This window comes from Acanthopagrus latus, chromosome 9 (assembly GCF_904848185.1).
Source record: "Acanthopagrus latus isolate v.2019 chromosome 9, fAcaLat1.1, whole genome shotgun sequence".
Taxonomy (NCBI): domain Eukaryota; kingdom Metazoa; phylum Chordata; class Actinopteri; order Spariformes; family Sparidae; genus Acanthopagrus; species Acanthopagrus latus.
Window position 1 is genome coordinate 14765071 of NC_051047.1, and position 17764 is coordinate 14782834.

General features: G+C 39.3%; 1 protein-coding gene across 5 annotated transcripts in view; it reads left to right on the plus strand.

Annotated features, from left to right (window-relative positions):
* The window catches only part of LOC119025607 (obg-like ATPase 1), a 52208-nt gene that overhangs the window by 10192 nt on the left and 24252 nt on the right, over positions 1-17764 (plus strand). For 2 of the 5 annotated variants that reach the window (XM_037109316.1, XM_037109317.1), the window contains exon 5: positions 15953-16128. In XM_037109316.1, coding sequence (XP_036965211.1) covers positions 15953-16128 — 176 coding nt within the window. Of the gene's footprint in view, positions 1-1686; positions 1786-3265; positions 3390-4347; positions 4412-9137; positions 9197-13714; positions 13960-15952; positions 16129-17764 lie in introns of those variants that run through there. The other 3 variants (XM_037109319.1, XM_037109320.1, XM_037109318.1) reach the window with 3 other exon arrangements.

The window sequence follows — 17764 nt, forward strand, 5'->3', positions numbered from 1 at the left end:
TGGGCGGCTCTCTAAATGAGAGTCACAGAAGTGGCAAGTGAAAGGGTCTGCGCCTGGTTTAGGCTTCACACAATCAGGAACATATTCTGAGGTTTGGAAACATCACAGGAGAAGCACCACATGATATTGTAACACGATTCCCAATGCCACTTTTGATTAAGCTTGGGCGCAGTCAGCAGAGGTAAGTAAGTTATTAATAGTGATGTTCCGATAACAGTTTTTCCCTCCCAATGCAGTCTCAAAAGTGACTTGTTTATGGGTATTGACAATTTGTGGGGTAAAAAATGTGTTAAGTCACAGTGCACAGGTGTACAAGACGCTGCTGAGAAGAGGCAAGGGCCTGTGTCTCATGAATGAATTACGTACATATGTTATATCAGATCATGCGTCGACTACTCAGTGATACACGATCCAGCATTTACAGAAGCATTTTGTAAGATATGGCCAGAATTTTAGTTCAAAACATTGAAAAATGAACTTTTTCAACTGTGTGAAGAAACAACAGTGGTGGCCTGATGTCAAAGACATCTATGTACTGTGTTACATAGATGTCCACTGATGTTTGCATGCTCACCAGCTAGCTCCCCCACCTGCCCTCTTTCATAGTACCCCATTGTACCAGCAAGAGCCTGATAGCCACCATAGTTTCAGCTGGGAGATGTAAAAGCAGTGAGTTCACTAGCAAGCCTAACAAGTAAGCAAAATAAACTCACAAAATATTAAGTACATAAATATATTTACACCTATTTTTCTTACTAAACAGAAAAATGCAAACGTACACCTTTTTAATTCCAGTTTTCCTCTTTTTACCGAACAAAGATGCATTTCGTTTGTCAGCCGAGGTTGCAGGGGAGGAAATCTCCAGTCAGCTTCGGTGATGTGGGGCCCCTTAGCTCCAATATTTACTGGTCTAATTGCTAATGCTAGCTCGACACTACAATTGAAGATACCTACAGCGAAGAGTAGACAGTCTAATATACTGAGAAGCAGTAGGCTTAAGCAGATGTATGCCACCCCGTAATGTCCATTTCCTATAAATTACACTTTTGTGGCAGCAGCAGAGACATTTCCAATACTGGTAGCACTATTAAGACAACATATTATGAGATTAACAGGTTTATTTTCTTTTCCATTTTATTCTTTATTCCCTGAATATCTCTAAATTTCTAAAATAACATTGTATGTTATAATGATAAGATAATAAAAATAACACAGATTTGTTCCATTGCCAAAAATTGTGGAAATTGTACAAAAAAATTCCAGACTGATTGGAAATCCTGCCTTCTGTTAGTCTGTGACAGTACAGATGTGATAACCTCAACAGATTATTCACAGCCCATCCCTCCGTGATTCAGGCTTCACTTTCCAGGTCTCCCTTTGTCTCAAGTTCTTCTGTGCCTCTGACATGGTCTTTGTCTTACACAATTTAAGTGTTTCACGCTAGAATAATTCAAATTACGGCAACTGAAATGAATGCAGAGGGCCTTTTTAGAAAAAGCTGAATTTGTTTACTGATTGTATGCTGTTATTGACTTTGCCACTGTGTGAAAGGAGCTCTGATTAGAGAGTCAGCGGTGGCAGGCATGGAACGGCCGGATAGAAAGGTTTAAGATTGAGGCCATTTTCCTATATTGTTTCCCGAGTTGTCTCTGTGCATCACTTACAAATGTATTACTTCTGTTTCAGCACAGTTTTCAAATAGCCTAAAACGCCAAGTAGTTTGTGAGGAACTAGAAGACCACCCAGACTTAAGTAATGATTTACAGAGTGGACAAGTCATGTGAGGTGAGACAAATGAGATTCTGTCTGTTCAGTTTTTAAGGACTTTGTTACATAAAAGATAAAGTAAAGATAAAATTCAGTCAAGAAGGTGTTTTTTGGTTATCTAAGACACTGAGGCGCTTATAAAAATGATTTAAAACACAGTTAACAGTATTATGTTCCTAATAAAAAGCTAAGTGTGAAAAGTGAGCTAACTAAGGATAGAGGCAATGGTAACAGTACTTTGGAGTCAACTCTAAGATTGTTAAGTTACTCTATATATTGTTAACAATATTAACCACAGTGTTTATTTATTTATTTATTTATTTTACGCATTTATAAAAATCACCAGTGTCTTTGATAATTATCAGCTATGTTAGATAATCAGGTAGCACCAACATTATTCAGATTTTCAGGGATCAAATAAAGGTTATGTTATATTATGTATGTTATGTTATGTTACGTTACTTTACGTGACATTATGCAGAAGAGCTGCCAAAACTGACGCACAGTGTTGTTTTGTTAAACCTAAATGTGCTATTAGTCTTTTTAGCAGCCAGCTAAAGTTAGTTGACTGACTAACGTCGGTATTGAGTTCAATCACTTGTCACAGTTAGCTTTGTGTATACTGTTAATAATATTTACCTCCATGTTTTAAATCACTTTGATACTCACCAAAGCATCTAAGTTAAGGGTTAGTCATGTTAGGTAGTCATTCGCTGTTGCACCAACAGTAGCTGGATTTTCAAAGCTCAGCTAACGTTATGTAGAAGTGCTGCCAAAACTGACTAGACTGTTTTCGTTTAAATTGAAGGCACTAGTCCTTATAGTAGCCAGCTAAGGGTAGCTGACGGGATGACCTTTCTATCAATTAAAGAAAATAATCAATACAGCTCAAAACAAAAAAAAAACAAAAAAAACAGGAAATGCTATTAGTTATGTACAAAGCTACTGTATGTCTGAAGTAATATTACTGTTGCATCACCACATGATAGTCAAGACAGTCAATTCACTTTCCAGAGTTAGCTTCACATATATTGTTAATAGTAATTACCACAGTGTTTTTATTTTATTTTAAATCATTTCAATAATCACCAAAGTGTATTAGAAAACCATTAGCCATGTTAGCTCGTCACTTGCTTTAGCACCAACATTAGCTGGATTTGCCGATCTCAGCTAACGTTAAGTTACGTGGTAGAGCTGCCAAAACTGACACTGTTCTGCAAAAGCAAGCAGTAGACCACTTAAGTGACCACAAATCATCTTGAAAAGTGAAGTCAGCCTTATTCTTTAAATGTCTTCTACAGTGTGAAGCCTATCATTGTGTTATCACATCAATATATATATATCACATCATTATTTTGTTCATAATGTGTCTGACACCATATGTATCTCATATACCATTAGTATATGGTTAAAACACCCACAGTTCCTTTTGACATGGGCTAAATGTATATGCCAGATCCTAACCCGAAACCGACTCTTTTGTTTCTACTCACACAAGGACGACAAACATCCTCAACAATTGGAAATAGTCCAATCGACAGCTTCAGCTCTCTGTGTGTTTACATCTATCTGCTTTGGCGTGCCATTGTTTCCTCTGTCGCAGAGTCCTTGGAAACAATGTGGTATGTTTTACAAGTTAACCATTAAACATAGCTGGTTTTGTTTTGTAATTATATCTATCTAGTGTCAGGCAGACTGCAATGTTGCAGCCACTACTTTTATATATCTTGATTATATGCTTGGGGTGGATCTCACTTTTTCATGTCTGGAATGGTATGTTTCTTTTTTTGTCATGGAATTACTAGAAGTCCTTGTAAAGATACTACAGACAGATGCTCGGTGGTAGTGACACAAACCCACTTGCGGAGATTAGTCTTCTTTTTCTGCCTGTTCTGTCTGTAAAATATTTATCTACGCCGGGCGTTTTGATAAGATTCCTTCAGACCCTATCTTAAAAGCTTTGCCTTTAGCTTTTCCAGCAGTATACACAATTTTTTGATATGCGTTACAGCATTACAGAAGCCATTTCAGGCAAGGCTAAAAATATGCACACCAAGACTGTTGTGCCTTGTTTTTTCTTCCAGGACAGTTAACCTTGTCACACCCAACTTTGCTGTGATAAGAATGTGATAATATGATAGTCAATCCTCAAAATATGCTGAAATCTCTTATAATGGCATTAAATCACTTGACATTTTGTGAAGAAACTATTCTGTTCTTATTGTATCACTGATAGGATACAAATTTTTTTTTAGTGAACATCCTTCGTAGTGATCAATCAACCAATCTCACAATAAAGTTATCATGAATCATAAGGTCCCCTGGCATGAATCGAAAAGACAAATAAATGGTGAACTGTTGTGTTTTAGTTTGGAATCAATAATATCCTCACACATCTGATTTGACTTTTTTTTGTGGGAGATGCAATGAGCAAGTCAAGCCCATTTGAAGATTTGTTTTTTTTGACTCAGTCTTGTGAGGATAGCCATGACAGGTTATTCCATTGAAGGACATTTTACTGTATATTTATCCCAATCTGTATCTGTAAAAATCTTACATCTACTATATTTTCACTGACAGATGCTAGCTGTGACCTAGCTGCTCCCCCAGGGTGCCTGTGTTTGCGTCCTGTCTAAAGACTAAAGTGAGTTTTCATTTCTAATTTTTAGCTGACATGTTATTTTGTTGTTGTATTCAGTAGCAGCTTGGTTAGATTTTGGCACCAAAACTACTTGGTTAGGTTTAGGTAAACATCATGGTTTGGTTCTAAATGCACCCTTTTTCTCTTGAAGTCAAAAAGAGATCAGTCAAGACAACAAGTACCAGCCAATCACAACAGGATTAGGTTGAACCATTTGGAAAACAAATAACATGTCTGTTAAAATCTGAAGACATCTTCACATCTATACTTGGAGCACGTGAAGAATACTAACATACCAGACAGGTTATCATCCACAAAAGTTAAGCATAGCACAAAATGTATAACTCTCAATTTAATGTTGCATTTGCTTCCATTTTGACTTTACACCCGGTGTAGATCTGCACTCACTGAATGTACTGTTCTACTTTTATTCCCTATATTGGGTCACAGTTCTTTGTGAAGAAGTTTTTTTGAAACTTCAGAAATACTTAGCATATAGAAACTTACAGGGTTTTTACAAAGGTGTGAAGGTGGAACAGGTTACCACATTGTATTTTATAGATTTACAGTTTTTGAAAGGATCCAACTTTTTCCAGAGATTTTCTTCCTGAGGCCTCAGAATTCCCCCAGTAGCGTGCACCTTGTGAATATTTTTCAACCCCTAATGACCTTGAAAAGCGCTGCGTTAACAGTGGATTTGCTTTCAACAATACCTTCCAAAAACTATTAAGTCGCTTGATGACATCCTGAAAGCTGATTCTGTTGAATGACTGGTGCTCCCCGGTCTCATAACAAAGTGGTTTGCAGGCTGAGCGTTCCCAGTGCTTCTGCGGTGACTGGAACAAGGCTGGATCCTTGCTTTCTGAGACAAGACACAGACATGTTCTACTTCATCTGCTCTTCTGTTCCCTGCAAGCTACTCTGCCAGCTCACCTGGCCTTATTCCCAGATGTTTGGTTTCCAGCAATTAGATGTTTGAATGCTCACACAGTGTCCTCCCGTCACTGTAGAAATGCTCTGGTTCACTCCTAATGAAGACTTATTTACGGTTGCACGACACTCAGTAAGAGTCTAGCCTTAAGATACTGTGGTGTATCTGTGGGGACGGGTTGTGGTTGTGGGCAGCCGGCTGGAAAGGAGCTGTTATTTTTGGCAGAGACTCTTCTCTCACTGTGAGATTCATGCTTTCAGCACCTGAACTCCTGGTTAAGTTACAACTCTTCCCTTCTCCTCCTCTACTGCCTGAGGTTCACTAGAGGCATCGTCGCCCATTTCATTAAACAATGGTTGCCAGATTTAAAGAGATAAACTTAGTAACATTTTAGCTAGAGTGGGAATGTTACATTGTTGTGTCCTTAACAGAGCTGAACAGTATTCATCAATAATAAATTCATTGATTAAGGCATTGTTTTTAAAGCTTAGGTCCCCTAAGTCTGTCTCTGTTGGACAAGAAGATGTTGGAAGGTTGTAACAAACAATTGCATTAAAGAGAATTTTGCAGTTGTTTGCTACAAACTGTAACCTTTACGCTATTTTCCTCATGTTGTGTATCGATTACCATCATTGATCTACATCACCTCAGCACTGAATGTTATAACAGCACCAGAGGTCTTGGTGTGCTATTGTCATTCAATTTTATGCTTATTACAGTACCCTAAACTATTACCTTTTGTTTTCTGGTGAGTACCAAACTAATGTCATCCCTCATCCTTAAAATGATAATAATAATGAATAAATAGGAAAATATGGCAGAAGTTGTAGCAAATCTGCATACATCTTTACAAACATGATGAAACATTTAAAATCACAGAATTAGCTGTAATTATAAACCTCTACCTGTGTTTACGACTACTGTATCTGTGGTACAATCTGATTGACAACTGTTGAAGTGATGACCTTTTATTAACCAACAAGACAAAGGTCAACTTCACAGTGACGCTTTAACGCCATAACTGAGGAGCAGAAGGGGAGAATATGACCATATTTCACAATTTGTACTGAAATAGTGACTCTAACTGGGCGCCCACTTTGAAACTGTGGTGATTGCATCGCTCGTCTGTGATGCCAGGTTGAAGATGTGTGTGAAGCATCCACATCTTATATATTGTTTTCTACTTATAGACATACGGCAGCAGTCCACCATAAGCTCATAGGTTTTGGAGATACTGAGCTTCAGGTTATTTTTGTAGATGCACCATGTGACGTAGCTGCTTTGTGCACCTCTGTGAAAATAGTCTCTAAGCGTAGGTGGTACGTTTATCGCTGGAAACATTCACTGGAATCAGACATGTCAATACAGCGATCACTTCCATTTCACCAACAGATGCACTTAATACTTGTTGGTTACTTGCTGTAAACTGTAACTCGTCTGGTGCACAGAGGCAGACAACCCCAAAAAAATAACAAATACATTCATATACTGCATGTAATTGACAGGATTATTACCCTGTTTGATGCCCCCTGCGCACAATGATTAATCATGATAACAAATGCAAGTCGTGTTTATTAACTGCTTCTGTTATCCAAAAAGTATTAGCTGTGTGTTTCAGCCTATTTCAGTTTTTTGGTTGAGGCTAATGTGATCGAATCAGAGCATCAGTCAACAACAATTTGACAATGTTTATCCCTCTCCAGGTCCAATTTATTCACCTCTAAAAATAGAATCTTTTAAAAAAGTTTAAATATCAGACTCGTCATTGTCTGATGAATATCTGAATCTGATGATAAAGAGTGAGTTAAATATGTTGGCCTTCACTTTGCTCGGTCTGGAAGGAAACCGTATTTCTGTTTGGTTGTTGCATCATTCAGACTCCAGCCCACACTTCACTAATCGCTTATACTGAGCAAATCAAACTGATTGTTTAGCTGCAGGCTTTAAGAACAAACTGGATTGACTATTCAGACAGAGATGATTTATGGCCAACCTGCCTCACCACTGACGCCAGTAATGGCTGCTCTCCAGCAATTCTGCCTCGTCACTCATCAACTTGCAAATTCTCAAACTTGACAAACATCCAGAACACGTCACCCAGCCCAGCGACTTCAGCACTGCGTGATCTGAACAGATCAGGCAATGAGTGAAGTTATCAACAACTCAGCTGCTGAATCTCTTGTTGCGTTGATGTATTAATTAACAACCAATACGAACAAGTGTGATTTTTATGTTTTCTGAAACATATTGATTATTTAGAAGGGAGAAATCTTTCAACTTCAGATAGGACTAAATATAGTTACACACAGAAATTACTTTCAGTAATGTAGTGTTTTTACATTTACATTTAGCAGACGCTTTGGCTATGTATACATTCATACATTGATAGCAGTGGCTATGAAAGGTTCAGACCAGCACATCAGGAGCAGTTTTGGTTCAGTATCTTTCCCAGATTAAAATACATACAGTGCTTTGTGTACACTTTTGGAACCAGAATAGTGTACATGGGATTAGCCTCACAATAAACCACAGTTTATGGCACGCCGAGGAAGCACTTCATTTAGTGTAACATTGTATTTTGTGAGATATGAACATGCACAGTAAACACATTTCAAAAGAAATGCGATGAATAAGAAAAATAGTTTAATCTACAAGTACTGTGCATTCACACTGGCCGTCACAGCATACACTTTTTGGCAGCTACGCGGTAAGCTAGCACAATGGCTGAGAAAGGAGAGTAGAGCTTATGGACAGATAAATTTAATTTTTTAAAGTCATTTCGTGATCAAAATATTGAACAATGATACATTTACATTCCATGATTGATTTGGACAAATATTTACTTGCGTGGTTGGTGTTAATGTTGTGGACCCAGTGCATCTTACAAACATCAGCAGCTGGAAGCCGGTTGTTTTTGTTAGCAGACTCCATTTTTTAACCAATGTTGGCTGCTGTTGTTCTCCGTTAGTGGAGCAAAGAGAGGCAAAGACAAGGTTATTTTCACAATTTAGACAAATCATCCACAGGCTTGTATAGGCAAACGAGAGAGTCAGAGAAGGTCTAATTTTTTATGTCATGTTACAATCCGCGCACATGTATTATATAAAGCCCCTTTATGAAGGGAAATTAGTCTAAATAGTCTTTTTACTACATATTCTGTACTGTTCTAGCAAAGGCATCTGGTTTCTAACGAGCAAGCAGCCCACTTCCCACACCGCACTTGAACAAAATGAAAACACGGCGGCCCCATGCAATATGTGCTTCCTTGTTTATGTTAGTTATTGTTTTAACCCATGCTGCAATTCTACATCTGCATCATTCAGCTGTGAGGATCATGCTCCTTTTGTGTGTTTCCGGGCCGTGTCGAGGAGCTGTCACAGCATTTAAATGAGCATTTTGCTTCAGCGAGAATGAAGAGTTTTTGTCAGCCTCCACTCATCTTGGATGATTAGAGCAAAATGTCTACCCATCTTGACTGGAGATCGCCACAGCTCCAGATAACATGCTCGGTGATTGAAGGTCGCAATATTTTGAATTCTAATGGGGCTGCAAGATGAATTGCCTGAAATAGACTGTAGAATCTTCCTGCTTCCTCCTCGTGCCCCCCTTGCCTGTCCGCTGTGAAAAGAACCACTGGGAATGGCAAGGCCCGATGATCATAGAATTATTGGATGGTGATTCTAAACCCTTCAAAGAGGAGTTGCTATGGAGATCTCGCTCCAAACTGTGAAATGATTCACCTTTGAAAGGCTGGAGGGCCTGAAGGCTGAACACATCATTGTTCAGGTGGCGGTTGGTTAGAAAATTGCTGGTGCCTGTGCAATCAGCAGCACTATAGTAGTTAAGGATCTAAAAAGGTTTGTTCTCTGAATGATGTGGGACAACAGTGGTGTGCATATGTCGGTCCCTTTCAATCAAGGCGCTCTCAGGCTCCGTGGTTTAACAAAGTAAATTGAATGACAGAGGTTAAGCTAATGATAAGGGAATTAACACTGTTGTTTTCTGTCAGAGTTCATGGAAACCGGAGCCTCCCCGGCACATCCACCTTTCAACAGCACATGGATCAGGCCCGTCTGAACAGCTTTGCCCCTACATGCAGTTTTTTTTATTTTTTTTATTTTACAGGCAGTCATATGAGGCATGGTGGAAAGATGCACCTTTAAAACTCTGCAGTTGACAGTAGATTACATAGGAAGTGGAGACACCTTGCAGGGTGCTGATATTCATACTATCGAGCTCTGTGATTTCACCGTGATCTATTTTGAAAGATGGGATCATGAAGAAAACATGAGTTGTATCCCTGAAGGGCTCAAACCCACCACTTTCTGGTGTCAAACTGATGCTTAGCAGCCAATAATTGACGTAAGAAACAAGGCTGAATATGCCACAAACTCTGTTACAGAAGCAGCTGTCAATTTCATGTATCCGAAAGTGAACGTCGAGACGATATTTTCTGAATGAAACTGTGTGCATTGCCAGTGTTTTTTTATGCCGGGGAGACATACATAATGTGCTTTTCCTGACAGACTCGTAAAATAGCTTTTACTGCTCTGAATACCAGGAGAATTGCGGCAGTGAGTTTGCATGAACATTTTAAAAGCAGTGCGAGGAATGCAAGTTCTTTAGATGTGCTCGTACCCATCTCGCGTGTGAAAACATGCACAGGAAGTTAAAAGTCAATGAATACTGTAATTTAACTGAATTATGTTGACCACATATCCTCCCAGGTAGCAACTTGAGAGGAAGCAGCTCAATCAGTATTGATCTCGACTTGACTCAGACAGCTGCCTTGTCTGTTCAGCTGACAGGAAAGTGGTGATATACAGTGAGATCGAGCTTGTTTGGTGTACTTAGGTGTCAGACTCTAACTTTTAAAGACACAACATGTAACGTTTCTGCATTAAAGGTGCACTGTGTAGTTGTGGGGAAGATACTTTAGTCAGATGAGAAAGATCTTCACTGACTGTATTTTATGTCTAAACAAACTAAATAAACGAACAAAACTCTTGTTTTCATGACTGCATAAAAATTAAAGACAAACACAGATTCGCACTGTTTTACATTGTTTATACGTGGCGGACCCTGCCACCTTTCTAGCTTCAAACATTGTTCTGGGGACCTAGTTTTCTTCTGAGATCAGCTAGCTTGTTCATTCAGTTATGGAAAAAAATTAATATTTCTGAACATTTTTCCTCATTAATCTTGGAAATATTAAAATTCTGAGGTGCATTTCATTTGGTCGCCTGTTGCTATAACTTCGAAGACAGTTATACAAAGAAAGGAAGAGTTTGAACTTGACTAACCATGATGCAAATAAAAAAGCCAAACACTGGTTTGTCAATTAATATTTATGCCTTAGTCATGTAGATTCTCATCAGCAATGGTTGCTATTTAACAATGGAAGACAACAACTCCCATTGTCCCACGCTACGGATGTCTTCTGGTTTCTTTTGATTGAGGGACCCTTAGCAACAGAAATTATATACTATATGTGTTCAGTTTTGCATAGTGAGGTTAATGTTAAGGGAAAAAAAATAGCAAAGTCACTAAAACATATTTGTTTTTATTCTATTTTCTCTTGCAATTATGATTTCAGGGCGTTTTATCCTCTCATATTTAACTGGCCTGCAGTGCCGCTGTAAGTCCATAATTTTACAGAGATTAGCCTGATCTGTAATCAGGCCATTGAACACCACTCACCCTCTGGAGACTAATCCTTTTGTCTGTTAATAAAGGAGCACCTGTTAATAGTGTCTTCAAAACACACGCCATTTGAAATGAAGCAGTAAAAATCGGAATTGTGCGACCGACCTGACTCCTGAAACTGGGCCTCTCCAACCTCTGTCTTCTTTTTTTTTTTTTTACTGTCAGTGTGTGTTTTTACTGTCTTGCATGTGGCTTTGTGTGGCGCCGCGGCCTCATAAGAGCTGTCTTCAGAGATCCCTACCCAGACCCAGTTGTTAAAGGACTAATTGTGGAGATTGCCCCCTCAGATTTCTTTCTCTCTCCCTCTCTCTCCCTCTTTCACCTCGTTCATTTGTTCTCCAGCTCTGAGCCGTGAATGGGACGGCGGTAAAGTAGATGTGAATGTTAAATTAGGCGAAATTAATTAAAGCAAATTACTTTGGAATATGTGGTAGTCAGAGGAGAGTGTCAGCTGATGACTAAATAGTGAGTGATCAGCTGCTCCGGCGCTTTGAAAAGCCTCTTTCAAATGTTGATTTATCAGCTTTTTTTTTTTTTTTATGAAGGATGCATAACAATAGTTCGACTTATTTAAAAAGAAATGTGTTTTGAAATGATTGCACTTGCTTTGGTGTTTTAAACATTTGTTAATAAATATAGTCATTCCCAGTGCTCTCATAAACAGTGATTATTAACAATCATGAGTGGTTTATTCACCATGTGAACCTTTTCAGAACTCCTCACTCCTAATTAATATGTGTTAAACTGAACAACAGACTCGTATGCGTTTTCCGTTTGTAACACAGTGTATCAAAACTGTACATCATAATTGTCTGTAATGTATGTATATTCTTGCAGCTAACAAAATGATTACATTGCATTATATTTTTTGAGTTCATGCAGAGACAATAGCAAATTTTCATTCCAATCAGTGCTGAACAGGGAGCTGGTAAATTGGCACAGCAAAACAATAATTCCACTGATTAGCCCCTTTCTGTGTGGCGTAAGTGAACTGTTTATACTGTGGAGTACCTCTGCAAGAGGACAGGAACCAAAACAGCCTGATTAGGCAAAGAGTAATTGGATAAGTTCATTTCACCATGAGGACAACGCACAGGATGACAGCTTGCACAAAAGTCTACAGCTTCTGTTGGCTTGCATGTGTAATAAGGCCACCGGTGTAGTATTTTTCGGTGTCTATCATTTTGTTGTTGAGCTTTGATGTTGAGATTCGACTGATGAGTGGTGCTAGATTGTAAAAGCCCCGTAGTTTAGTTTCAGGGAAAAATCAGGTACTTATCGCTCCTTAACCCAGAAGAACAACAAGATATGATATTCTGTGCATGTGGAAGATCCTTGGAGGGGGTTTCTTATTGTTCAGTTCACAGTTTAGTGTCTCTTACACTTCAATAAATACACTCCCACTCCCATTCCACAACAGTTTTACACGCATCTAGTCTTATAAATGAAAAAGAGTCTACTGCAGAGGATCAATTAGCAGAATTGGAACATAATATTCAGAAATATGTTTTTATCCATGAATAATTACCTGAGAGTAAGAATCATTGTGTATTCATTATAGAAGCCAACCCTTTGTATCTACAGAGTCCACCTTATTTCTACAGCAGCCCAGAATGGACAATCAAAACACCAGAGGGCCTTTCACGCTTTCTGCAACCACAAGGGGAGGGTGACAGCAGGCAGTGCAATCACCAGGATCAAATGAATGCAATTAATGTTTTTGCAAACATTTGTATGTGTAGTAGATGACGTAACATACTGACATGTCAACAAAATGTGTCATTGTGTTCACATTACAAATTTATGACCTGCAGGGAAGAAGGCTTATAGCCAGTGACTGCAGTTCAAGTGCCAACATTTTTGAGCAGGCACCTCTGGATATTTTTAAGGAGACCTTTAGACAATTTCCAGCTGTGTCTTTTGGCAAACTAAACAGATGCTTTAAGTCCAAATGTGATCTTTTTCAAACACTTAACTGTTTCTTTGTGCCTAAACCTAACCAGACCGTAAACACAGCGATGTCACAGATAAACCAGAAAATGTAACCTAAAGAAATGTAAAATAGTGACATAATGAAATGTAAAATATATAACATCTTTGTAACATTTATTCAGGTTGAGCGAGGAGTGTTTTGTTGGTTGCCATCGGCAACCTCACTGCTAGATGCCCCAAATCCTACACACTGGAGCTAAAAGTGCAGCGTTTCTTTCTTTCTTTCCTACATCATAATGCTAACATGCTGACGTGCTAATATTTAGGAGTTTATGTTTCACAGTGTAGCATGTTAGCATGCTAGTTATTATAATTTATCCCATGGGACACGAATGTCTACATAATTATATAGCAAGCCATCCACTAGTTGATGAGACATTTTACTCAAAACCAAAAATGCAGTTTTATGGCAGTTTGCACTTTTCAGAGCCAGAAGGTCTCTCCTCTATTTATACAGTCTACTGGGGCCACAGATATCTGTACAACATTTCATGGCAATCCATCAAAACGTTCCTAAATTATTTCAGTTTGGACCGACAACCGAGTGACTGACAGACTGACAGACTGACAGACCTCCCGTGAGCCACATAGCTAAAAAACCTTCAGCTCAGACACTGTCTCAGAGGCACTGTTTCTTGTTAGTGGAGGGTCTGTTTTCATGTGTAGACACTGTACTGTGTAGACATTCGTCTGACTTGATCTGATTAGTGGAGTGACAGGGGGTTAACTTGACTGTTCCGGTATGCTGTGTCCCATCATGACAACCACGCACAGCTCTGAATCATCAATATCTTCTCCATGTATCACCGTTGCAACTTGTTGAGAGATGGAAGCGACAGCCTCAGGATGAGTCGTGCGCATCACAGAGGTGACGTTATTATCTCGCAGGGCCTCACCTGTCAACATGCCGTTCACTGCTCAGGTGTGTACATGTGAATATGGATAGTTAACAATATTAAGAAACTCCGCGACGAACATTCCAAACATAGTGTCCCTCAACACGGCAATACTTAAAGCCAAGTCATCCAAATCACCTAACATCCCCTTCCCTGTTGAGTGAGATGGCATTCCCATTAAGGCACAGTGTGAAACTTCTTGAGTCACTGTTACTGACTGATTTATGAAAACATGCGCAGGCATATTCCATATACTGCATTTATGTAAACATAGCATAAAGGTGCTTCAACGGTGGAGCATAACTTAAGAACATTACTTTTTGCACAAGTATTAGTTGCTTTTACTTTACTTGAGTATTTACATTTTGTGCTACTTTATACCTCTGTTCTAAGGATGTACATGCAAAACATATGTTGTTCCAACAGTATATGAAATAATTCAAGCTACAACAGCAAAATGCTACTTTTATATACTTGCATAAGTAATAAGCAGCCCAGTCGCCAGGATAAGGTTACATGTCATAGGCTATGTACCATAGTGACATTTGTACAAAACGTATCATATATCACCTTCACATTATATGTTTATTACCTGACTTATTACCAGCTGCATTAACATTTGTATGCTTGACACCAGCGGTTGTTTTTAAGAAGAACTCAGGACTAAATGAGGTGACCAAAACTGGTATTTTAAGCCAAAACATGATCTCTTCCTAACATTAACCAAGTGTTTGTGCCTAAACCTAATCAGAGGTTGGGACAAGAGAGAAAAATATGAACCTAAGGAAAGGTGAAGTTGCAGCATAAAGACATGTAAAGTTAACTTATCTGTGGTTTTGCAGAAACATACTTTGCCAACATTTATTCTGTTGACTGGGTTGGTAATAATGAATAGATGATATCATAATATTTTTTTTCACAGGCACAGTGGACATTTATTTGAGTCATGAGTACTCTTACCTTTGATTCTGAGAACTCATTTTTCTAATAGGTATTACATTTGTAATCATGATATCTCAGAAGTGTTGCCTTTTCCTGGTTTCAAAAGCTCCATTACAGTAAAATTACATTTATATTGATTAATTAACTCATTTGTCCCAGTATTGATATTGAGGTATAAATATCATAGTATTTGATTTTGTTGCTCATTCCTAGTATTTATGAAGTCCTTTGTTTGTCTTCCAGCCCTAAGTGATAATATAAAACAGACTGTACATAAATTAAAGAACATGTTGGAGCCCACTACAGTTGCCACTAGTACTATTAAAGGCTGTCACTCTCATGTGACAGATGTACACCCGTCTCACCCCTCTCCCTCCCCTCCCTCACCCCTGAGCTCTGCTGGAGAATCAGAAGGAGTCCTTAGAGCAGCTGCTGGCTAAACGGTCTGCTTCAGAGCCTCATTACCTAATCACCAGCATAGCCACGGCTAAGACGCAAATGATGAGGGGGAAGACTGTCGTCTATCATCTACGAATGTTGACATTTTTCTCTTAAATCACACTCAGTTTTGTTTATCTCTCATATTTTTTCTTATCTTAATGGCTGATAGTTTTAAGACAGAGGGGTAGAAAATGCATGACCACACACTTTGCATGCAGATTGACAGACAAGCCTGTTCTGTTGCACTTAAAGCCAATTTTAGTGGAACTTACTTTGACACAGTAAGCTGGTTTCTCACAGCTCTGACACTTGCTCGCTGAAAAGAAATATTTAATGTATTCCTGAGTATTTTTATTATATTTGTTATGACTTTCCTGTGACTCCCACTGTGCTTTTTCATCTGGATGTTTATTTTTCCCACATTCTCTGCAAAAAGCTAATGATTTTTTTTTTGGGGGGGGGGGGGGGTGTTAGGGGGGGTGGGCAGCTAAATCTAATCACTGTTTCACATTCGATCTCAAGAAGTCAATGCCATCGATTCTGTTGCTTGTACTACATGTGTGCACGTTGTTGCTGCAGGGGGAAAAAAATTCTATACTGATGCACTCTCTGTGTGTTTGTATCCTGGCGCTGCAGGTGCTTTTGAGGATGAGGATATCATCCATGTTGAGGGGACAGTGGACCCGGTGAGGGATATGGAGATCATCCACGAGGAGCTGCGGCTGAAGGATGAGGAGATGATCGGTCCTATTATTGACAAGCTGGAGAAGACGGCCATTAGAGGCGGTGACAAGAAACTCAAACCAGAATACGTGAGTCAATGTCCCAGCAGGCCCTTTGCTCCCCCTCACAGCACGGCACAAATAATAACCCTCCCACACACATGGCCAAGGAGAAAAAAAAGTATGTTTTTTTTAATCTCCCTCCAATAGGTCTCACCCCTCCCCCTGCCCTATTTTTTTTTCCCCTTTCCGAGATTGAAAGTGATCAGGGGTCAGGGGTTTTCTGCTGTAGAAATCATTAATAGAGAGTTACTTATTCAGCTGCTGACCCTGGGTCACAGCACTGGGCTAATGAAAGTGTTTCCACACAGCTCTTTTCATCTAAAGTAATACTCAAATCATGGCACAGCTCTTGCTCATGCTTATACACCTACAGCAGCTCAGGAAATTGTGTAAGGCCATACAGCGGGTGACACATATGCCTATACCTCGCTATGAATACCGTAAATGTTTAGAATATTCTTTGACTGAGGATTCCACGGCAAGGTGCAGGGCAAAACACAGGGTAAGATCAGAAAAAAAAAAAAAATCACATCCTGGCTGTCGGATCACGACGTATGTGGATGCAAACGCATTCAGATGGTCATATTGTTAAGGTAATGAGGCTGAGTCGCAAACATTAGCAATGATCTGGTTGTAAACGTCTCATGATTCTCTGACGATGGAGGAGCAGGCTCGGATGGGCGAGGGGACCCGGCCTTTCACTCGGAGCGGCATGCCCAATTTCAGGGCCCCGAGACACCGAGGCTCTGACCACTCATTACACTAACGAGAGGGGCTTTTTCACCTGCTGCAGAGTTTGGTTGGTTCCTCTCAGACGACCCCCCACACCCCCACCCTCTCTTTTTACAGCCTACAGCACTACCCCACACCCCTGTAGCCCCACAGACAGGAGCCATTCAGGCCAGGCAGGTGGCCGCTTACGCACATAATTGCTAACAATTTTAGGCAATGAATAAAAATGATACATTACTTGTCAAAGGTTGTGCACACGTCGGCAAGTGAAATCTATAGAAGACCTCTTTAGATGGCAAAGAATGGTGCTTATCAAAGGCTGCACCAAGCTTTTAGATGGGAGGGATTGTGTGATTGTCTCACAGGCTGAGCCTGGCGTTTGACACGCTCAGCTGTGCACAGACACATATACACATGTTTATGTCAGTGTTTATATGCAGGAACATGTGCATCAAGTCTAAGAATATACAGTTTTGAAGAAAAAAAGAGCTAGTTCTTTCTTCTGTAGAGCCACAGGATGCAATGAAATAAAAAAGGAAATACTGATGGTGATTACTGCCTTAGATTTTCCACTTTACGGATTCATTTGTGAGACCTTGTAAAAAAAAAACCCTAATTTCCATTGTTGCACTCAGTTTCCTATAAGTGCCACTGGCCTTCAAGTGGCTGGAAATTCTTTTTCAAGAGCAAAGCACACTTTTATCCTGCCTATGGCAGAGTTCATTATTCTCAACTTATTTTACCATCTAGATGTTCATTCTTTAAACAATTACATTGTAAAACTTTATATGACTGAAGATGACGCACCAGTCACACAAATCTTAAATTTCTTTTTGTCACACACTCACATTTTTGTATGCTTGCTTTAAGACAAAAAATAATACATACAATAATACTGACAATATGAAAACAATGTGTTAAAATAATGAGG